Source organism: Mobula birostris, chromosome 1 (assembly GCF_030028105.1).
Source record: "Mobula birostris isolate sMobBir1 chromosome 1, sMobBir1.hap1, whole genome shotgun sequence".
Classification (NCBI taxonomy): Eukaryota; Metazoa; Chordata; class Chondrichthyes; order Myliobatiformes; family Myliobatidae; genus Mobula; species Mobula birostris.
In genome coordinates, this window is record NC_092370.1 from 170,109,497 (window position 1) to 170,134,661 (window position 25,165).

General features: G+C 42.2%; 1 protein-coding gene across 1 annotated transcript in view; it reads right to left on the reverse strand.

Moving 5' to 3' along the window:
* The window catches only part of cox16 (cytochrome c oxidase assembly factor COX16), an 84,597-nt gene that overhangs the window by 37,573 nt on the left and 21,859 nt on the right, over window positions 1–25,165 (reverse strand). The window contains exon 2 of the mRNA XM_072265845.1: window positions 18,124–18,201. Coding sequence (XP_072121946.1) covers window positions 18,124–18,201 — 78 coding nt within the window. The remainder of the gene's footprint in view (window positions 1–18,123; window positions 18,202–25,165) is intronic.

Consider the following 25,165-nt stretch of genomic DNA (forward strand, 5'->3'; position numbering starts at 1 on the left):
TTTCTTATAATGCTCCTAGCATTAAAATAAATGCATTTTAGAAATTTTCCACCTCTTACTCTCTGTTTATCTCTAATGGTGCAAACAACTTTACTATTTTCTTTTTCTTCCTTCTCCCCTACATCTGTTCCCACACTCTGGTTCCCCTCCCCCCCCGTATCTAGTTTAAATCCACCGGAACCTCTCTAGCAAACCTACCTGCAAGAATATTTGTCCTCCTCCAGTTCAGATGTAAACTGTCCCGCTGGAACAAGTCCCACCTTCCCTGGAAAACTGCCCAATTATCTATAAATCTGAAGCCCTCTCTCCTGCACCATGTCTTCAGCCACGTGTTGATCTGCTCTACCTTACTATTTCTAAACCTGCCTGCACGTGGCACTGGTAGCAATCCTGAGATTGCTATCCTGGAGGTCCTGTCCTTTAACTTGGCACCTAAATCCCTAAACTCACCTTTCAGGACCTCCTCACTCTTCCTACCCACGTCATTGTCTGAATTGTCTGAATACTGTTTTCAATTTAGTTAATAATGCAGTTACATCAAGAATACCACTCTCACCCCAAAAAAGATATGGATTTGAGGTTTCACATGGCACAAAACAAGTATTTTAAAATAAACTCCCTCACTATGACTGCAAGTGGTTACCTTGAGCAATGCAAGCTCTCCAATTCCATCCCAAATCTAGACTAATGTCACAAATATCAGTTCAGTGACCCAAAATTAAGGAAGGAATGAGGCAAGGCAGGCAAGAAGAAAACACCAAAACGCTAGCTTCAAATGACTTCCTACCAACCTTGGCTAGAAAATATACTATCACAAGCCATTGGAGGAGATTAGGATGAGAATTAGCTGAGCAATCTCCTATTATCTGATTATGCCATTTACAGCAAGTAAATTGTCAAATAAAGAGATTAAAAATGGTAGCCAGTAGCCAGCAAACAACAGGAATTCTGCAGATGCTGGAAATTCAAGCAACACACATCAAAGTTGCTGGTGAACGCAGCAGGCCAGGCAGCATCTCTAGGAAGAGGTGCAGTCGACGTTTCAGGCCGAGACCCTTCGTCAGGACTAACTGAAGGAAGAGTGAGTAAGGGATTTGAAAGTTGGAGGAGGAGGGGGAGATCCAAAATGATAGGAGAAGACAGGAGGGGGAGGGATAGAGCCAAGAGCTGGACAGGTGATAGGCAAAAGGGATACGAGAGGATCATGGGACAGGAGGTCCGGGAAGAAAGACGGGGGGGGGGGGGGAGGACCCAGAGGGATGGGCAAGAGGTATATTCAGAGGGACAGAGGGAGAAAAAGGAGAGTGAGAGAAAGAATGTGTGCATAAAAATAAGTAACAGATGGGGTACAAGGGGGAGGTGTGGCATTAGCGGAAGTTAGAGAAGTCGATGTTCATGCTATCAGGTTGGAGGCTACCCAGACAGAATATAAGGTGTTGTTCCTCCAACCTGAGTGTGGCTTCATCTTTACACTAGAGGAGGCCGTGGATAGACATGTCAGAATGGGAATGGGATGTGGAATTAAAATGTGTGGCCACTGGGAGATCCTGCTTTCTCTGGCGGACAGAGCGTAGATGTTCAGCAAAGCGGTCTCCCAGTCTGCGTCGGGTCTCGCCAATATATAAGAGGCCACATCGGGAGCACCGGACGCAGTATATCACCCCAGTCGACTCACAGGTGAAGTGTTGCCTCACCTGGAAGGACTGTTTGGGGCCCTGAATGGTGGTAAGGGAGGAAGTGTAAGGGCATGTGTAGCACTTGTTCCGCTTACACGGATAAGTGCCAGGAGGGAGATCGGTGGGGAGGGATGGGGGGGACGAATGGACAAGGGAGTTGCGTAGGGAGCGATCCCTGCGGAATGCAGGGGGGGGGGGAGGGAAAGATGTGCTTAGTGGTGGGATCCCGTTGGAGGTGGCGGAAGTTACGGAGAATAATATGTTGGACCCGGAGGCTGGTGGGGTGGTAGGTGAGGACCAGGGGAACCCTATTTCTAGTGGGGTGGCGGGAGGATGGAGTGAGAGCAGATGTACGTGAAATGGGGGAGATGCGTTTAAGAGCAGAGTTGATAGTGGAGGAAGGGAAGCCCCTTTCTTTAAAAAAGGAAGACATCTCCCTCGTCCTAGAATGAAAAGCCTCATCCTGAAAGCAGATGCGGCGGAGACGGAGGAATTGCAAGAAGGGGATGGCGTTTTTGCAAGAGACAGGGTGAGAAGAGGAATAGTCCAGATAGCTGTGAGAGTCAGTAGGCTTATAGTAGACATCAGTGGATAAGCTGTCTCCAGAGACAGAGACAGAAAGATCTAGAAAGGGGAGGGAGGTGTCGGAAATGGACCAGGTAAACTTGAGGGCAGGGTGAAAGTTGGAGGCAAAGTTAATAAAGTCAACGAGTTCTGCATGCGTGCAGGAAGCAGCGCAAATGCAGTCGTCGATGTAGCGAAGGAAAAGTGGGGGACAGATACCAGAATAGGCACGGAACATAGATTGTTCCACAAACCCAACAAAAAGGCAGGCATAGCTGGGACCCATACGGGTGCCCATAGCTACACCTTTAGTTTGGAGGAAGTGGGAGGAGCCAAAGGAGAAATTATTAAGAGTAAGGATTAATTCCGCTAGACGGAGCAGAGTGGTGGTAGAGGGGAACTGATTAGGTCTGGAATCCAAAAAGAAGCGTAGAGCTTTGAGACCTTCCTGATGGGGGATGGAAGTATATAAGGACTGGACATCCATGGTGAAAATAAAGCGGTGAGGGCCAGGGAACTTAAAATCATCGAAAAGTTTAAGAGCGTGAGAAGTGTCACGAACATAGGCCGGAAGGGATTGAACAAGGGGGGATAAAACCGTGTCAAGGTATGCAGAAACGAGTTCGGTGGGACAGGAGCAAACTGAGACAATAGGTGGGCCAGGACAGGCAGGTTTGTGGATCTTGGGTAGGAGGTAGAAACGGGAGGTGCAGGGTGTGGGAACTATAAGGTTGGTAGCAGTGGATGGGAGATCCCCTGAGCGGATAAAGTCGGTGACGGTGTGGGAGACAATGGCCTGGTGCTCCTTAGTGGGGTCACGATCGAGGGGTAAATAAGAGGAGGTATCCACGAGTTGTCGCTGTGCCTCGGCAAGGTAGGGGTCAGTATGCCAGACTACAACAGCACCCCCCTGTCGGCGGGTTTAATAATAAAGTTGGGATCAGTGCGGAGGGAGTGGAGAGCAGAGCGTTCCGAAGGAGTGAGGTTGGAATGGGGACAAGGTGCGGTGAAGTCGAGACGGTTGATGTCCCGTCGGCAATTAGCGATAAAGAGATCCAGAGCAGGCAGAAGACCAGAGCGGGGTGTCCATGAAGAAGAGGAGGGTTGAAGACGGGAGAAGGGGTCATCGGTGGGGGTGGAAGAGTCTTTGCCGAAGAAGTAGGCTCGGAGCCGGAGAAAGAAAAGTTCCACATCATGGCGAACACGGAACTCGCTGAGGTGTGGCGAAGGGAGACAAAGGTGAGGCCCTTACTGAGGACAGAGCGTTCTGCCTCCGACAGTTGAAGGTTGGAGGGGATGGTAAAGACCCGGCACGGATGAGAGCTGGGATCAGAGGGGGGGAGGGGGGAGGCTGGGTGTGTCAATGGAGAGGGGAGGGTTGGGGTGAGAGGAAGATGGAGCCTCTGAGGACCCAGGAGTTGACGGTGGGATCTGAGGAAGACGGGGCTGCGGAGTGGTGGTGGGGGAAGGGGAGACGGGAGTCACAACAGCAGCACATAAAGACCCGGCCTGGAGTTCAAGGCTGGCGTCGCAGTTGGTGGTTGCGCAATCGCTGTGAAGGTGTCCATGGTTGTTGCTGGAGTCCGGGTTTTGAATATGCCCTGAGGTGTTGGAGCCGCTGAGATCAGTGGCAGGAGCTGCAATCTGAAGTTCATGCCTGCTGGCGTCGGGGCCGGCAGGCTCTGGAGTCCGTAGATGTAGGATCTTGCGATCTTTGCCTAACATGACAAAGTCAAAAAAACAGCGATTGCAGGCGTGAATCCGACGGAGGATGAAATAACGGGTAGGGCCATTACAGACGGCGAAGAAAGTGTCCCGAAGGTGTGGAAGGGTCTGGGATAGGGACACCAAGTACCTCCTCATGGCGGAGAGAGTCGCCTTCAGAGCTTGACGGGAGAAGTGGCGAGAGGCAGAGTCAATAAAATGTGAGTACCTGGAATCCTCAGAAGGTCCAAATTGAGAGGCTTGGATACGAATCCTAAAGCCAACTGGAGTAAGTTGGCGACGGAGGCACGTTCCAAGAAAGGATATATGGCTGTGATAGCGAGTCTGAGTCATAGTGTGGTCGAAAAGTTGAAGAGCCGAAGAAATTACAGATGGGGAGCAGTGAGAGATGGTTTAGTAGCCAGTAGCCAGACAAGGGTATTCAAAAATCCTTTTCAGCAACAAAGGGATAAAAACCAGTTTAGTAAGAAAGAGGATAATGGGAGTAATTTCACCACTATGACAGGAATTTACAAGGATTAGTTAAAACACTCTGCAATTTACATAGCATTTATAAAAATATTGCTAACTCTACTTCTACATATGGCAAAGAAAAAAGAACTTTAATGCACACAAAAGATTAAAATCCAATGTACTTATATTCAGTATATGTCAAATTGAGGGGAATAAAATGATTGGCATCCAATTACATCAAGAATTCTACTAGCATTATTAAACTTTAAATAGCTGTAACAGTGAAATGTCAACAGAATCCCTAAGGTAAATTATTGCCTTCACTGAACCAACGCAAACCTGCAGCAATTACATAACTTTGGGGTGGAGGGTGTAGGAAAGTGGATTATAGAGAAAGGCCAGATTCATAATTCAAGACACGAGAGAGACTATTATGAAAAGAGTTTTACTTTAAGGAGGCAATTTTGGTTTACATTCAAGCCTCTAATAATCTGATTTCACTGGCACTTTTGTTGTTGCTTATCTCCCACAGAACTCCCTTTCAAGCTCATTTCAGCCTCTCCATTATAGCCTAGTCTACATTTTCTTCTCACACACCAAATCCTTCACACTCTCACATGGCTCCCTCAATATTCACCTGTCTCCTTAACTTCTTCCCACCTAACCAACAAACACAGTATTTTCCATAGTTTTCTGAAAGCATCCCAAGGACTTTTTATTCCCCCCCACCCCCACACACTCCTGGCTCTCCCAATTCCTTCTGGAGTTCTTTTCCAGCTACTTCATGATCCTCAAGGGCTCTGTTTGATTCTAGTTTCCTAAGATTTACATACTTCTCCTTATTTTTCATGACTAAATTAATCAGGGATGGAGCAAAGTTATGATGGCACTAAACAGCGACTCCTCTACTTGCATCTTCGGAAACAGCTCTATTTCTATCTTCCATATTTCTTTTTTTCCCTTTTCAAGGTTCTTTTGAAGACCCTGACCTGGAGTAACACTCTCATGTTGGTTCTTAGCGGGAATGGGACCCGCTCTCTGGGCCTCACAATCGGCCTCTTTTTGATACCCCAAGGACGTGGCCTGGAAGACAAGCACATCTTCAGGGTGCCGGATTTTCATGGCTCTGGAGACAGGCTGATTCTAGGCCAGTGCCCCTGACTCAAGTGTCATGGGAGAACACAGAATATCAGAAGCAGTGAGTTAGCTGCCGTGGGTTGTGAGTCCAAAGAGCTGTGCCTTTCTAGCGCCGACTCTCTGGGCGCAAAGCTCGGAAAAAGCGTCACAACAAACTTTTAACATTGTAAATTAGTGAGTTCTTTGTTATGTCTCCCCTCTCACTGTGAAACAGGGACACCTTTTTCCCTTATTAGGGAGAGAGAGAGCCTGTGGTATGTGGAGAGAGCACCAAGGATGATTCCAGGAATCAAAGGGTTATCATACGAGGAACGTTTGATGGCTCTGGGTCTGTACTCACTGGAATTCAAAAGAATCGTGGGGGGGGATTTCATTGAAACTTTTCAAATGTTAGAAGGCCTAGACAGAGTAGATCTGGAAAGGATGTTTCCCATGATGGGAGAGTCTAGGACAAGAGGGCAGAGTCTCTGGACAGAGGTGCGCCCTTTCAAAACAGAGATGTGGAGAAGTTCCTTTAGCCAAAGGGTGGCGAATTTGTGGAATTTGTTGTCACGTGCAGCTGTGGAGGCCAGGTCATTGGGTGTATTTAAGGCAGAGATTGATTGGACATGGCATCAAAGGTTACGGAGAGAAGGTCAGGAACTGGGGCTGAAGAGGAGATAGAAAAAAAGAATTAGCCATAATTGAATGGCGGAGCAGACTTGATGGGCCATATGGCCTAATTCTGCTCTTATGTCTTATGGTCCTATGTTGAATTACCAGGTGAACCAGTAGCCTTTAGGGTACTGTAAGTCTGTGTCTTTATTGATGCTCGCTGCATGCTTGAGTGCTCAGTGGCGGGCGCTGATCTTTTTGCTGGTGGGCTGGGGGGAGGGGGTCATTGCTTGCGCGTGGTGGGGGGAGCTTTGGGGTTCTAACTGTCACTCATTCTTTGGAGCACTCCTCTGTTTTCGTGGATGTTTGCGAAGAAAAAGAATTTCAGGATGTATATTGGATACATTAAATGTACCTAATGAAACCTCCCTTGACACTTCCTCACCTTGCCATCCTATCCTTCCTTCTGACTGGAATATTCTGGTGCTGTACTCTGCAGGTGGTCTTTAAACACCTCCACATGTCGGATGTAGATTTGTCCAAAAACACATGCCTCGTAATGCTCTCGTGACTTGCCCTGCTCCAATTTAATACTCTCCCACAAGGTCCATATCTATAGTTACTTTAAAACTTGAGGAGTTGTGGTCACTGTACCCTAATTGCTCACCCACTGACTCATTATCCAACACCAGATCCAGTACAGCCCCTCCTCTTGTTGGATTATCTACATCTTAATGAAGAAACCCTCCTGGATGCATCTAACAAATTCTGCCCCATCCAAATCTCTTAAACTTAAAAAATTCCATTTTATATTAGGGAAGCTAAACTCCCCCTTGACAACACCCATGTTGTTTTTACACCTTTCCTTAATCTGCCCGCATATCTATTCCTCAATATCCTGGTGGCTTTTGGAAGGTCTGTAGTACAATCCCATCAGAATGATTGCACTCTTCCTATTTTTGAGTTCTACCCATATGTTCCACCTCAGTTAACGAGCCCTCCATTATGTCCCTTCTGAGTATATTAGTAGTGCAACACCACCCCCTCCCCCATTTTAACCTCCCTCTCTATTTTCTTCTAAAACATTGAAACCCTAGGATATCAGGCACATGTTCTTGTTCTTCTCAGAACCAAGTCTCCGTAATGGCCGTAACATCATAGTTCCATGTTCTATACTTGCTCTAATTTCATCACCTTTACCCATAAAACTCCTCACATTAAAATACACAAACTTCGTACTATCCATCCTATTATACGTATCTATTAATTTGCTCCTGGCTGTTTTTACTGGTCCGGACATCTACCTTCCTCTCCATCTCTCCACTTTCTGACTTTCTGCTCTGGTTTCCAAATTAGTTCAAACCCTCTCAAGTAGCAGTAGTGAATCTCCCAGCCAGAATATTGGTTCCCCTCCAGCTTAGGTGCAACCTATCCCTCTTGTTCTGGTAATCCCTGCCCCAGAAGAGGTTCCAATGATCCCAGAACATGAAAACACGTCCCCTGCACTCGTTCCTCAGTCACTTGCTCATCTGTGCTATAATGCTATTCATGCCCTAATTAGCACTCGGCACTGGGAGTAATTCAGAAATTACTACCTTTTTTGTGTCAAGCCCGCACCGGAAGACACCTATCAGTCTCCATCCAGCTAACAGGAATCACCTGCCACTCGTTTCCAATTTATCACCTACAACCTATTTAAACCCAGCTGGCATCCACAGTAACACACACAAAATGCTGGAGGAACTTGGCAGACCAGGCAGCCTTGCCTGCTGAGTTCCTCCAGCATTTTGTGTGTGCTGCTTGGATTTCCAGCATCTGCAGATTTTTTCCTCATTTCTCATCCACAGTCTCATACTCCAGTTCAGAAGGTGTTGGTAATGCATCTGAAAACACCATAAAACCTCAGAAGACAACAACAGTACTCATTCACCTATCAAACCAGCCAGCCTTTAGTTACCTTGTTGTGTTAAGTATCGTTCATTCTTGCTTTGTGGCTCATCATAGTCTACTGTTTTGCAGATTATTATTAAACTGATTGATCATCACTAAGTTGTCTCAGCTGCTTTGCACTTGAGTCAAGCCTCCTCTACAGTTCCTGATGGGATGGGTGACCCAGCAGAGTTTGCACACCTAAAGGAAGTTGTCTGCCTTAATGAGTACTTGAGTACACGATCCAGAAGCAGCACTCAACCAACTCGCCACCTCATTCCAGCAAACCCTGGTCAGTCATCCCTTAACAACCGAGTTACAAGAACACTAAGGTGGACACCCTAACATGACAGTTTGACCCAGCTGAAATGGAGACTGACCCTCAGCCCATCATTCCATCCTTGCAATTCCTCAGGCGGTTCATTTGGGATCTTGAGAACCAGATCCACTGGGACCTACAGCATGAACCTGCTCCTTCTGATATTCCTGGCAATCGCAGCATTCTCTGAGGCACTCCATTGGGTACATGACAGACCTCTGGATTTTCTGTGATGCCAGTCTGGTGGCCCACCATGATTACAGATGTATGTCACTTCATCGCTGCCTGCCCTCAATGTGCCCAGTCCAATTCCTCCAATCAGCAGCCTTCTGGGCTCCTACCAGTCCCTTGACATCCATGGTCCTACATTGCCTGGAATTTCAACATGTTTTGCCACCTCCTGGTGGAGCCATGGGGTTTGAGACAGTGGTGGACTAGTTCTCCAAGTTCATTGCCCTCCCAAAACTTCCAGCAGCCACTGAGACAATGGACCTCATTCTCCAACATGTAGTCCACAGCCATGGTTTTCCTCAGGACATTGCATCAGACCAGGACCCACAACTCATCTCCTGCCTTTGACATGCCCTCTGCTCCCTCCTCTGCACCTGTGAGATTGTCCTCTGGTTATCATCCACAGACCAACAGTCAATCGGAAAGGGATGATCAGCAAGTGGAGAAGTTTCTGCAATGCTTCACCGCCTCTAACCCTTCTACTTAGAAGTAATACCTGCTCTGGGCAGAACTGTCCCACAGCCTACATACCTCTTCTGCCATGGATGTGTCACCCTTTGAAGTGCTTCACAGCTACCAAACCCAGTTGTTTCCCATGGAGGAGCCCACGGTGAAGGTCCTTTCTGTCAGGGCCCTGGATTACCGCAGCCAGAATGCTTGGAAGAGGGAACAGAGGTCCATCTTAGCAGCCAACCATGCCTACTGCCACCAGGCCAACCGCCAGCAGCACCCAGCCAGTCTACTCCGGCCTAGGGACCACGTCTGGCTGCCCACCTGAGATCTGCCCCTGCACACTGACTCCCACAAGCTCCCACAATAGTTCATTGGTCCCTTCAAAATTAACCATGGCATCAAACAAATCTCCAGTTGCCACCATCCCTCAGGATCACATCTATCTTCCATGTGTCCTGCCTCAAACCCGTTGTCCATGAACCACTCAACCCACCAGAGCCAGCATCTCCTGAGCATCAGATGGTGGAAGGAGGTCCAGTGTACATGGTTCACCGGTTGATGGATTCACATCGTCATGGATGGGGTGTGCACACCTGGTCAACTGGGAAGGGTATGGTCTGGAGGAGAGGTCTTGGGTGCAGTCCAGTTTCATTATGGATCCACTGCTCAGAGGAATTCCACTGGACCCATCCGGATCGCCCTGGGCCATCAGCTATCAACCAGAGGTAGGAGGGAGGGGGTGGTTCCTATCAGACCTGCATAGGCAGGCCCCTCCCAGTCTCCACCCAGCTACTAGGAATCACCTGTCACTGATTTCGAATTCATCACCTGCAGCCTATTTAAACCCAGCTGTCACCACAGTCCTTGTTCACCCATAGAACTAGCCAACCTCAACCAGTTAATTTAACCTTCATTTACCTTGTTGCCATGTCTTGTTAAGTATCTGTTTGCTGTTATTTTGTGGCACTCATGGTTTGTTATTTTGCAGTTTTTTTTTTATTGAAGTCATCGCTCACTACTAAATCTTCTCTGCTGCTTTACGTTTAGGTCAAGCTTTCCTTACATTTCCTGACAGACGGACCTGCTCCAGTTTCTTTCCTAACCCTCTATTCCCTTTGTGCAGGAACTCTTCCATTTCTACCTACATAATTTGTGCCAATGTACACCATGACCTCTGGCTGCTCCCCTCCCCTATGAGAATCTTCTACAGCTTCTTAGAGATATCCTTCAACCAGAGTTCCTCCTCAGTCTCCATCTCTCCAGGGAAAAAATAATAATCCAACAATGTGTCCAACCTCTTTCCCCCATAGGCCAAAACATCTAATCTTAAAACAAGGGTAGGAATTTGGTGGATAACCAGTTAAGATTAGTGAGCTCAGGAATACTGCATTAACTAGATTTGGTATGTTCGGCCACATTAGCAGATTATGATGGGCTCAAATTTGAGGACGACAGGTCACAAGTTGTTGTTTCAAATTAGAAATGAATGCTTTCATTCAAATATTTTGCTGTATGTTTTCTCCTGCCAGGCTAGTTCCTTATCCATTTATAATTTCTTATTGAATTCCCAAGCCAGATTCAATAAACCTCATCTTAAGATTTCTAGAAATCCAAATGCATTGGCGCATTTTCAGTTGATACAGTAATGCCCAAGAGTATTTGTGCTTCCACTAATATAAACAAATATTAAATGGCCACTTTTAGAAGGAACCTGCACAAGTGATTCTTTACATTTCTTTCACCATTGTTTAAATTACAAGTTACTTTTAGCTAATTACACTTTATATATTTAAACGTGCAAGTTTTTTTTTAGAAAGGTGGTAGGCAATAAAAGTGCCCAGAATACATTTTCTGGATTTCTTTCTTCCTTAATTAATTCACCTGTCTCATTAAGTGGGGTGTTTTTCTATGCTCCTTGTATGCGTGTGCATGCAGTCATTGTGAGCCACTGCACACAAGTACCGAATTAAGACGTCAAACTACATGCTTAAAAAGAAGGCAATATTCTCCACACTCTAGCATTTGTGTGTGTTATCATAGACCATAGAACAGACATAGGTAGCACGGGCCCTTTGGTGCATGCCATTTGCCGACCTTTTAACCTACTAGATGATTAATTTAACAGTTCCTACCCACATAGACCTCCATTTTTCTTTCCTCCATGGGCCGATCTAAGAATCTCTAAAATGTATCTGCCTCTAGCACAACCCCTGACAGTTTCTTCCACACATATCCACCAATTTTGTTCCCCTTCCTTTCTACTATCAGATGTCCCAATGGTCCATGAACACAACTTTGTTATTTCTTTCTATCAGACACCATTTAGTTAATTTTGTAATTTATAGTAATATTATGTCTTTGCACTGTATTACGACCTCAAACAACAAATTTCACAAGTCAATGATAATAAATTTGATTCTGATTTTCTGTCTTGTCTCTAAAGCCTCTTTACAGAAGATCTAAGTCATACTCAACAACAACTTCCTCAACAAAAATATCAGGAACAATGAATATGGCCACAGCTAAATCAAGCTGCACATTAATTAACTTTCCTTAACTTTTGTGCTGTCAGCACACACCAAAGCTAATTCTGCAAAGCAATCCATTATCTTTTCAGTTGTCTCTGGTATCTCTTTTTTAAAAAAACTTAAAGTTACCTTTGAAATCATTTAAGCTATGCTCGTTTTCTGTCTGATAGGGAAGAATTGCAGAATTTTAGTTTCACAACTCTGGATATTAGAAAATGAAAACATGCTACCACTTCTACTTATTGGGTCATTTGGAAGGAATTTCTATTATCCTACCTCACAGCTCCCTCAAAAAAATCCCCGCTGGCAAAGCATTTTTAAGAATCCCTTTGCTCCAGCCATTCCACTACATTCATATTAAATGTCGCCAAAAAGCCATCTGCTGCTGACTCAAAATACTTCAAAATTATCTGAAAAATTTGTGCTTCATGCCTTGTTCCTCAGCAGACTCCTGATCGGGGCATGCAAGAAAAATGCACAGCAGAAAAACCAAGGCATGGTTGCATCATCATTTTTTCCCCATCTGATCTCTGTGCAGCAGAAAGTTCAGAATACACGAGTATGCAAGGTTGGACTGTCCAATTAACTGTGCAAACACTCATTGTCATCAATATTGGTAAATCAGCAAATTGGACTGTACAGGAAATTTTATATAGACATTGCAAATCCCTTTATGAGGAATGCAATATTACCTTAGACAAATGTATGTACATGATTACAGTAAAAAATACAAAATGTAATTGTAATCCAACTGTTATATAATTATGAATATACACATTTTTAAAAACTAGAAATGAATTATCTTTGGAAAAGGGTCTCAATTGCACTATTTGCTTCCTTTTGTAAGGTATTAGAAGGCACTCGAAATTAATTTGTAGGTACTGCAAACGTCAGGACAGTTGACAATGAAAATTCTGACAACAAAAAAAAATAAGCTTTCAAGTGGATTATATAACAAATAATACTTAGGGAATGAACACAAGAATGGATCTTAACTCACTTCCTAAACCATCCATAGCTTTCATATCAATTCCAAAAAAGTGTTTTGAGGTAGTAAAAAAAAGCTGCACAAAATCCAAGTAACATGCCTAATATAATTTCACACCATACATCTGCAACACACCCAAGGACAGAATACAACCATATGGTGAAACTACCATCACTTCCTTTTAAAAAAAAACGTCCTTCACAACTTTGGGATTTCTCTGTGCTATGCAAGCAAGTGTGAATACTCAAGAATCAATAACTATCATCAGGAGCTTAGTACAATTCTGCAATGTGCATGCCAATGATGGATCTACAAGCAAGTTAGCATGGAAACATGTAACAAGAGAAAATCTGCAGATGCTGGGAGTCCAAGCAACACACACAAAGTGCTGGAGGAACTCAGCAGGCCAGGAAGCATCTATGGAAAAAAGTCAACATTTCGGGCCGAGACTTTTCAGCAAGAATGGGGGAAAAAAGCAATGAGGAGAAGATTTAAAAGGTGGGGGAGGCAAGAGAGAAACACAAGGTGATAAGGTAAAATGGGGAGGGGAGGAATGAAGTAAAGAGCTGGGAAGTTGATTGGTGAAAGAGATACAGGGCTGGAGAAGGGGGAGTCCGATAGGAGAAAACAGAAGGCCATGGAAGAAAGAAAAAGGAGGTGGGAGGAACACCAAAGGGAGGCGATGAGGCAAGGAGATAAGGTGAGAGAGGAAAAAGGGTTTTGGGAATGGAGAAAGGGGCAGTGTCATTACCGGAAGTTCGAGAAATTGATATGCATGCCATTAGGTTTTAGGCTACGTCCTCCTTCACCACCATTCAGGGCCCAGAACAGTCCCTTCAGGTGAGGCAACACTTCACCTGTGAGTCTGTTGGGGTCACGTACTGTGTCCAGTGCTCCCAGTGCGGCCTCCTGTATATCAGTGAGACCTGCCATAGATTGAAGAAGTGGGATCTCCCATTGGCCACCCATTTTAATTCCACTTCCCATTTCCATTCTGATATGTCAATCCATGGCCCCCTCTACTGTCACAACAAGGCCACACTCAGGTTGGAGGAACAACACCCTATATTCCATCTAGGTAGCTTCCAACCTAATGTGCTTCTCTCTCCCTTTCCGCACTTTTAAAATTTACTCTTAATCTTTTTTTCTCCAGTCTTGCCAAAGGGTCTCGGCCCGAAACTTTGACCGTACTCTTTTCTATATATGCTGCCTGGCCTGCTGAGTTCCTCCAGCATTTTGTGTGTGTGTAGCATGGAAACATGAATTGTTGGCTATTTCCCACCATATGCATTCAATTCAACAGACAGGGTCAGGTGTGCGGCAACAAGAGATTCTGCAGATGCTGGTAATTTTGACCAAACATCCTGAAGGACGTAGGTATGAAACGTCAAAAGTTTATTCCCCTCCATAGATGTTTTCCGACTTGTTGAGTTTCTCCTGCACTTGGCTTGTGAGCATCAAGGTATTTGTGAGCTTATTTTTATATCTGCACAGCAGGCAAACTTGTTGCCTCACAACCTCAGTGACCCAGGCTACCAGTGAGCCATGTTCACCCTGACTCACAGTGTGGTTTGTGTGCAATTTACACATTCTCCCTGTGACCACATGGGTTTCCCAACAGTTGCTCTGGTTTCCTCCCACACCCTAAAATTGTGCCTGTGGTAGATTAATTGGCTGCTGGGAATAGTCCTTGGACTGTAAGATCAAGGCAGAAGGTGGGATGGACTTGATGGGATTGTAGGGATGAGTATATAGGATTAGTGTAAAAATGAATGGTTTATTGTCAGTGGGGCACAGTTCTATGTCTTTTCACTCTGCGACTCTAAAATATTCTTCACATTTCATCTAAATGTTTCAACATTTTAGAAAATTTAAACTTGCTTTGTATAAAAAGTTTCTACATCTGAAATATTTAGTTGTAATCAGTTCCAGCTAGTATGTCTTTGAGAGCTGTCAGTTTTCCCACATTCCTGCATGATAATTTTTGTAGTCACAACATTGCATATCTACAGCATGAAAGAGCTTTTTGTCAGACAGATTCTCACTGCCAGTGATGGGACATCTTTCCCCAAAATATTTCACTGTACGGCTTTACTTTGGAAGTCGATGACAAGTGCAGGTTGTTCACAGCAAATTTTGGTCATTAACTCCATTTGTTTTCATCAATACACCAGAAAAAGAATAATTCCCACAGAAGGACTTTAGTGATTCAAGAACATAACTCATTGCATTCTCAAGGGCAATAATTGCTTGCCTCTTCAGTGATACCAATATCCTGAAAAATGAACATGCATTAAAAATATATTAACTATGTTTTGAAATTTTGCAAATTATTTGTGTAAAATACAGGGGCAGGGGAATAGAACAAGCCTAATGTTTAACACTTCATAATGACACAAAAGCATTCCACGTTTTCTATTGTTATCAAAGATGCACTTCATTTGGTATTCCATGTAACGGGAGCTGAAACAATGATTCGGTTCATTAGTGCAAATGGTCTCATAATGAAGTACTAACTGCAATTAACCACGTTCTTTGGTGGGCTTATCTATTTGTTTGATGCTCAGTTTCACTCGATTATACATCTTGCCCAAATAATTCATTAGCCTGAAGATATACAACATAGGAAGACAATAAAAAAAAACTGAAGTAAGGAATAGACAACCAGACATTGCTTAACAGAGGTGACTGAAAGCTGGTTGAAAAGTTGCGAGAACACTCCACTCTTTCAATCTAGTCATGCAATATTTAACATTAAGCCAAACTATCAGTACAAATGACAGAAATATGAGCAATCTCTTATTTACTGAGTAACATTTATATTTTCATTTGCACAGATTGTCTTCTGCATGCTGGTTGATCTTTCATTGATCCCGTTACAGTTACTGTCCTACAGATTTGCTGAGCATACACACAAGAAAATGAATCTCCGGGTTGTATATGTTAACATATATGAACTTTGATAATAAAATTTACTTTGAACAGATGTGCTTTTGCTTCTAGATTTGCCCAAAATTTCACTGGTTACCATCTTATAGAGCTATAGTATTCCCAACAAGCCATTATTAACAGTGACCAAAAACTCATTCGCAAAAGCACAGATCAAATGCTATTAAGCAATGAAACCCTGAAACTAAAACTACAGCTGTTGAAATTTTGTACACACTTGGGAGTAGAAGATTTATGTCTTTAGTATAATTTTACAGTGCAGTCAGCTAAGATTGTTATTAAAAAGCAAGTGTCATCATTTTTCTGTAGGAATTATTCCACAACAGTCAACTGAATATATTGGAACTAAATCAATAATATTAAAAGAATGCCTACGGGATTACTGGTGTAGGAGACAAACATTTTACAAGTAAAACATTGAATTCTTTTTGCAGATATTCAAGAAGAACTTATGAAGGGGGAAAAAAGGACCCAATTGCCAGAAGACAACATTTAGTTCGATGAAGAGTCCTTAACCATCAATCGGTATGACCAGTAAGAGCATCCATGTTTCTGAATACAGGTAGCCAGATCACACTCTTCATGTTATAGGCCACCAATTATAACCATCACACGTACTCCGGCATCAATATACATTCAAGGCACTGAATTAGTCCACTTTGATTTGCATTCATTAAGCTTGATTTGAAGTATTCTGACAGACAGTACACTACATAAAGAAATTATGCTGCAAAGGCTTTACACTTCCTGAAGATGGAACCTCTACTGGAATTCATACAGTTTACAAGCTGCATGAAGCCTGTAGAAATAGAATAACAAGCATTCCTCAATTTACAAAAGGCATGCTGATGGAAACACTTCATTTTTTAAATTTTGTAGTTAAGAAAGATGGCTAAAATGCATTATGGAATGTTGATACAATCTATTCCTATACATGGAGAAAGTCATTCTGAAATACAGATTCGTAAATTAAAGAAATGCATCCCAAAAATCAAAGCATTACAGTGAAAATTGTAAACCAAACATTCAGAAATCAAGAAAGACTTGTATGCATGACATCTGCTCTGGAGACACTGCTATAAATGTTATGTGAACACGCCGTAATACTAATAATAATATTCAATATTTTGAAAGGTCCTTGCCTGCTCAAGGTCAAGAAGCTACAAGAACATTGTTGCTACTAATCTCTCTCAAATTAAACAAAATGAATTATAACTTATTACAACATTTTGCTCTTAATTCCAAATGAGCAACTATCAAAAAAGTAAACAGAAAGATTTTCCTCCCATAGTCATAAGCATAGGTATTTGAAAGGAAAATTCAGCTTCCTGTCCAGAAAGTTCATAGACAGTAACTGACAAAAGTATTAAGTAGCATTATAGCTCCTTCTCAATTAAGCAGCCTAATTACATTCTGGCTTTCACATTACAAACGGAAAGCAGACACAGATCAGGAATTTGCAATTGCAGTAACAGAACCATTTGTTATCATTACTGAAAGACTGACTACAACTTCTAGATTCTGCACATGTAGCATTAAAAATGGAAAACCAGAATTTGTTTTACACAAGATGCATGTTGCTGAGGTAATAAGACAGAACTGGTGAACTGTATTTATTAACACTCATTGGTGTAACACACATTATTTCACAAAATGTTATAGAATTCTTAACTAACATGTTGAGTCTCAACCAGTCTTTAGTCTTGAAGACCTCATTTTCTTTTGAAGTCTAATTATTTCAAAGTTCCAGGATTTTAAAAATTAAAAACTAAGGGTACAATTTGGCATTTTCCCCCAAATTAAATATTGATATTTCAACTTCTAGTCCCATTCATGTATGTGTTACATTCTTATTTTCATCTCTGGTAAAGTGTTCAAAATATTTTAAAAATCGGTGATTTTCTTCACTCTGGAATTGATTGCTCTGTCGGAACTTCTCCAACCAATTGGCTACTGAGCTTACTCCATGATATCACTATTGACTAAAGTCACAGATTCTCTTTAGAACAGAAGCAGACAGACATTCACAATGAGAATATGGAAATCCATTGCCACCAGTTGAAGTTTTGTGGGTTGGTTTCTTCAAGGTCGACACTAAATGTTGTTCTTCACTGCTAAACAGGAAATCCTGGCCATCGGTGGCATGACTCTAATTAGAAGCCAATTACCCATACACCAACACAAGGAAGTCAGTCAGGACCAGGGATGAGTACCATGATCACTGGAACTTGCTTCGTTATTCAGCCATTTGAAAATGAACAATATATACAGATCTATACAGAGCTAAAACGTATTTTCCTTTCCTGTATTAACAATGCTGTTAGTTTGATAGAGTGTTTTATTTTAACGGATTATTGAAATGCTTCAGTAGTCATTACGTGCAGCAAAAGTTAGGTTATGCACTGTTTCTAGTGCAAATCCATGGCATCAAGGCAAGGCAATGAAAATAATGGTAAATTGCAGCAGTTAGGACAAAAATAGTTTGCTGTGAAATGGTATCTTTTGCAACATTATTCATTTTGCAAGACAGTTTTCAAATCAAGTCTACCACTAATTTTAGATTCTTCTAGTGCTTACCTTTCTTTTCACCTTTTGGACATCATACCGAACTTGGGTAAACTCACGGAGACCGAAGGATCCTCCAACAATAAGTAACTGTGTAAAAAAAAAGGTTGTTATTGAAATGTTATTGAAGTAAATCTGCTCCAATGTCTTATGGTCTTACTTGAGAGGGATAATTGATCAGCCATGAAAGAATGGTAGAGCAGATCTGATAGGCCAAAAGACCTAATTCTGTTCCTATTTATTATGGTCTTGAATCTGCATCAAGGCAAACACCCAGAAAATAAAAGGAGGCTTCAATTTTATGAAGAAAACATCCTTCTCCTCTTTATATAATGGGGGGAGGGATTGAAGAGGATAATTTAATACACATACTCAAAATTATTTGATAAAGTACATATTAAGATATCTTTACTGGAAGGCAGATTCAAAACCAAAGTCCATGTTTAAGATAATTAGAAAAGAACAGGCAGAGAGATATTGAGAATCTTCTACTATTTATGATGATCTAGAGGGCAGTAGTTGAAAGAGTATTGGAGGTAATTGAATAGATATGAAAAAAAATCTGCACGAACATGAGGAAAGGGAAAAGGAAATGGATTAATTGAACTCAAAGGGCTAGCAAGGCCAGAATAGACCAAATGGCCTTCTTATGTACTTTTTGAATGGTTTCAGATTAGCAAGTAGCATATGCAGTAACAGCAGAAGGCCAAATGGCATCTTAAGACTCCTTAACCATTTAATAAGGAGAGGGAGCATAAAAATAAGAAATCTTGCTACAACTGTACAGGGTTTGGATCCTTCCATATCTGGAGCATTCTACAGTTTTGATCGGCAATTCCATGTTCATGCTTGATCCCCATAAACTCAAAGAGCACTACGGAACAGAAACAAGTCCTTCAGCCCATCTAGTCCATACCAGCATGGTTTGCTGCATAGCCCATCTACCTACACCCAGACCATAGCCCTCCATACCTCTCACCACCCTGAGCCCCCTCAACATCCTGGGTTTCAAAGAGAATACCGAACCAGGATTTCCCAACCTGGGTTCCACGGGTCCCTCTGTTAACGGTAGGGGTCCATGGTATAATAATGGTTGGGAACCCATTCTAAACTGAGTATAGACTTTTGTGGCTTAATTATTCCTTATACTGAAAGACTGTCATTTTAAGAATCAACCCAATGAGCTTTCTTCACTACTCATGTATGTCTCCTTAACTGCAGAAAACAAAACTGCAGAGTAAAAATGTTTTATAAAAATGCTGATGCTGGGAATCTAAAATATGGGGAGAAAAACAGCGTTAACACTTCTGATCAAAGATGCTATAGTGGAGTACTCCAGGCCTGGTCTCAGCTGAACTCTATACAGCTGTAACAAGACTTCCCTATGTTTGTAGTCCTTCTTGCTATGTAGGTGCTAACATTGCATTTTTTTTCTTTCTAATTACTTGTGAATCCCTCTGCACAGCTGCATTCTGTAGTCCCTACATTTAAACAATATTCTCTTTCTACCAATATGGGCAACCTCAATCAGACTCCATCTGCCAAATGTTTGCCGACCTGCTTAACACTTCTACGTCCCCCTGAACATGGTATTTTCTCACAACTTGCTTTGAAAACTTACCTTTCTAATAACAGGATAGGCTGCAATACATTCTGTACTTTCATTAGAACCATCAACTTACATGGTTGAGGCTGCAGCAGTTATTAGTATGGTACTCATTAGTTATAGCTTCCCATCTTAAAAATACAGATTTATCAGAAATGGATACCCAGTCTACTATTCCTGTTAAAATATTTATCAATGTCTTATACACTTGTGCAGAAGCCTTTCGTGGGAATGTGTCGGATCTCCACATCTAGTTCACTTACTGGTGTCCACTTTATCTATGCTGCTAGTTACACGAAGTTGAATCTGCTTAATTATAGTCTAATGATTGTGCTATAAACTTGCAGGGGTGTCAAAAGTTAAAATATTAGTCAGAATGAAATAATATAAAAAAAAGAATGGAACAAAAAGTCTGAAGTATAATTAAGATAAAATGGAACATACCTGGATCAGATTGGTACTATAACTGATCTGTTAGTCATACAGTCATAGAAAAGAACAGCACAAAACAGGCCATTCAGCCCATCTAGTTTGCATCAAACCATTTAAATTGCCTACTCCTATTGACCTGTACCAGGACCACAGCCCCCCATACCCATTCCAATACCATTCATGTACCTATCTAAATTCTCTTAAATGGTGAAATCCAGCTCGCATGCATCACTGGCACTGGCATCTTGTTCTACACTCATGACCCTCTGAGTAAAGAAGTTTCCCTTCAAGTTCCACTTAAACTTTTCACCTTTCACCCACAAGCCATTATCTCTAGTTGTAGTCCCACCGAACCTCAGTAGAAAAAGCCTGCTTGCATTTACCGAATCTATACCCCTCATAATTTTGTATACCTCTATCAAATTTCCTCTCAATCTTCCATGTTCTAAGGAATAAAGTCCTAACCTATTCAATCTTGCCTTGTAATTCAAGTCCTCCAGACCCAGCAACACCTTTATAAGTTTTCTCTGCACTCACTCAATCTTATTTACATATTTCCCATCAGTCGGTGACCAAAACTGTACACCGTAATCCACATTAGGCCTCACCAATGTCTTGTACAACTTCAACATAACATCTCATCTCCTATACTCAATACTTCGATTTATTAAGGCCAATGTGGTTTTCTTTACAACCTTATCTACCTAACCTATCTGAAACATGTACTGTATATATGCACATTTACCCTGCCATCTCATCTCAAACATAAAATCATTAAAGTTTTAGAGGCAGCGGAAATTCTAATTGATTAGTACAAGAGCTTGATAGGGTCATGAAATGACAGGAAGATACATGAAAACGATCGACTGCAGTCAAGCATTTCATACAGAGCATTTGTGTGGCTTTATGTACAAATGCATTGCTTGAAGAAAATTCAACACCGTCAATACAATTTGCATCACTACAGAGAGCAAGTACATCCAAACTGCAGCAATTCCTCAATTTACCAAAGGATAAACTCTGGAAGCAAAAGTTTATAAGTTAAAAGGAGTATTACAGCATTTGGGTGCAGTGCATTCCAATGCACGGAGAGTGGTGTATTATTTGCTCTGGCAAAAAATACCTTTGATTTTGCATACCGAATGTATACCGAAAAAGGTCAATGGTATTAAAGCAAAAATCTGTAAATCAAATGTTTGTAAGCTGAATAATTTCTTACACCCTTAACCTTTTAAATTATTAATCCCAGCTCTATTTTTTGTATTAAACATGCAATGCATATCCATTTTGAAAGTACACAGAAGGCATTTTTTTGTAAATTATAGTAGGTGTTAACAGAAGTTCACATACTGGTGAAAAGAAACACACACAAAATAAGGTTCCATTTTAATCAGTGTGTAAAAAAAATACCAGCTGTACAGAACATTTCATATCCAAAATATTTTGTCAAACACAATAAGCAAAGAGAAAATTCACACTGGCAGCACCCAGTGGCAGTGTCACAGGATTCCACAGTCTTGGACAAATATGTGAAAGGCAGAGAGGAGAAGCTAAACTGACATTAAGTATTCTTCATTCACCATTAGATAAAGGGACTTTTGGGTCACATATTCCAGATCTTGTAACAAGAGCTGACATTCATTTGCTTTATTGGGGAAAAAACATGATAAACGGACCTTAAAAAGCTTAAAAATCTGTAAAGCGTTAAACTGAAGTCTTAACTTCATTATAATGGATTCTTGTGGATGATCTTAACTCAGTCTAAAGCACTGCCAAGAGTTTTACTTAGATTTATTAAAATACAGTTATGTAATAGCCAGCCAGAAAAAAATAAAAGGACAAAAGATGGGTCACAACACATTCAGGGAAGCCACTCACTCCAACCATCTCACCTTTCCTTTACAACTACTCTAGCATCTAAACTTTGACTGATGTTCTGAATTGAACAGCTGCTAATCATTTACAAATATTATGTATAAAATGAGATTTTACCATAATTCAAATCAGAAGTACAGTATATTGGTATTGAACATTTAATTCAGATTTCAGAATCAGGTTTATTATTACTGGCAAGTGTCACAAAATGTGTTAAATTAGCAGTAGTTCAATGCAATCCATGATAATATAGAAAGAAAAATAAATACAGTAAAAAAAGTGCAAAAACAGAAATAATATATATTTAAAAAGTGAGGTAGGGTTCATGGGTTCAATGTCCATTTAGGAATCTGATGGCAGAGGGGAAGAAGCTGGCACTGTGTGCCATCAGGCTCCTGAACCTCCTTCCTCATGGTAACAATGAGAAAAGGGCATGCCCTGGGTGATGGTGGTCCTTAATAATGGATGTCGCCTTTCTGAGGCACCACTCCTTGAAGGTACCTTGGGTACTATGGAGGCTAGTACCCAAGATGGAGCTGAATAATTTTACAACTTTCTGTAGCTTCTTTTGATCCTGTGCAGTAGCAACAACCCCCCCCCCAACCCCATACCAGACAGTGATGCAGCCTGTCAGAATGCTATCCATGGTACATCTGTAGAATTTTGAGTGTCTTAGTTGACAAACCAGATCTCTTCAAACTCCTGATGAAGTAGCTGCTGTCTTGCCTTCTTTATAACTGTATCAATATGTTGGGACCAGGTTATATCCTCAGATATCCTGACACCCCGGAACTTGAACTTGCTCACTCTCTCCACTTCTTATCCCTCCATGAGGACTGGTTCCCTTGTCTTACCCTTCCTGAAGTCCACAATCAGCTCTTTCATCTTACTGACATTGAGTGCAAGGTTATTGTTGCAACATCACTCTACTAACTGGTGTACCTTGCTCCTGTATGCCCCCTTATTTCCATCTGAGATTCTACCAACAATGGTTGTATCATCAGCAAATTTATAGATGGTACTTCAGCTACACCTAACCACACAATCATGGATATAAACAGAGTACAGCAGTGGGCTAAGCACACACCCCTGAGGCGCACCAGGGTTGATCATCAGCGAGCAGGAGATATTATCACCAAGCCACACAGGTTGTGGTCTTCCGGTTAGGAAGTGAAGGATCCAATAGCAGAGAGAGGCCTAAGTTTTGTAACTTATCAACCAGCCTTGTGGGAATGATGGTGTTAAACGCTGAGCTGCAGTTAACAATTGGCATCCTGACATAGGTATTTGTGTTGTCCAGGTGATCCAAGGTCAGGTGAAGAGCTATTGAGATTGCATCTGCCAAGGACCTATTGTGGCAAAAGGCAAATTGCAGTGGGTCCAGGAGCTTGATGAGGCAAGAGATGATTCTAGCCATAACCAACCTCTCAAAGCATTTCATCACCGTAGATGTGAGTGCTACTGGGCGATAGTCATTAAGGCAGCTCACACACTACTCTTCTTAGGCACTAGTATATTTGCTGCCTTTTTGAAGCAAGAGGGAACTTACAACCGTAGCGCTGAGATGTTAAGAATGTCCTTGAATACCCCTGCCAGTTGGTTGGCATAAGTTTTCAGAGACTTATCAGGTACTCCATTGGGGCCTGCCGCCTTGTGTAGGTTCACCCTCCTTAAAGACAGCCTAACATCCGCCTCAGAGACAGAAATCACAAGGTCACCGGCTGCAGCAGGGATCTTCACAGCTGTAGCTATATTCTCCCTTTCAAAGCGGGCATAGAAGGCACTGAGCTCATTTGGTAGTGAAGCATCACTGCCATTCATATTATTAGGTTTTGCTTTGTAGGAATAATGTCTTGCAAACCCTGCCAGAGTAGTTGTGCATCTGATGTTGCCTCCAACCTGGCTCCGAATCCTCTTTTCGCCCTTGAAATAGCCCTCCAAAAGTCATACCTGGTTTTCTTGTGCAGATCTGGGTCACCAGACTTAAATGCCACATATTTAGCCCTTAACAGATGACGTACTTTCTGGTTCATCCAAGGCTTTGATTTGGGAATGCACAGCAAGTTTTCATAGTTATCCTGACATAGGTACTAGTATTGTCCAGGTGATCCAAGGCCGTCTGAAGAGCCATTGAAATTGTGTCTGCCGAGGACCTATTGTGGCAAAAGGCAAATTGCAGTGGGTCCAGGTGCTTGATAAGGCAGGAGGTGATTCTAGCCATAACCAACAGAGGTTTTAATGAAGTCGGTAACAACTGTGACACACTCATCCAGGTTTGAAGATGAATCCCTGAATACAGTTCAGTCCACTGATCCAAAGCAGTCCTGTAAATGCTCCTGTGTGTCCCTTGTCTATACCATCCTGGTCCTCACTACTGGTGCTGCAGTCTTCAGTACTGGCCTATACTCAGGGAGTAGGAGTATAGCCAAGTGATCAGTCTTTCTGACATGAAGGCATGGAATAGCACGGTAGGCTTTCCTGATGGTAGTGTAACAGTGGTCCAATGTGTTGTTTCCTCTGATAGTAAAAGTGATTTGTTGATAGTAATTATTTAGTAATTAGGTTAATATCAAAGTCTCCAAAAAGCTGAAAAGCCCTGGAAATACATTCTTGGCAAGTTTCCTTGTCACATGCAGCTTTGATTCAAGTGCCATTATGTTAACTAACCCAGTAATCGCAACAAGACTTAAGTATTGCAGAGAACAAAAAAAATTTTTAAATGGAGGAATAAAAAAAAAATTGCAACATATTTGGTGCTCTCAGAATGTTCCAAAGCACCTGAAGCCAATGAGGTCCTTTTGAAAGGCAGACAACACTGTAGTTTTGGGACTAGAACATTTGCACTGCACATGGGAACCCAGCTGTACAAAGTGATAACTGTCTAATGTGACCATGACCTTGGACGAAGAATAATTCTCCTTCTTCCTAGGCAGTTACTCAGGATCAAAGGAGATTTTCACCTACTTGGGTTTTATAGGTACAGGTGTCCTCCGATTTTTGAACCTTCGCTTTACGAAACCTCACTGTTACAAAAGACCTACATTAGTTACCTGTTTTTGCTAACAGAAGGTGTTTTCACTGTTATGAAAAAAGGCAGCGTGCACCCCAAGCAGCCAAGCTCCTCCCCCGGAACTGCATTCT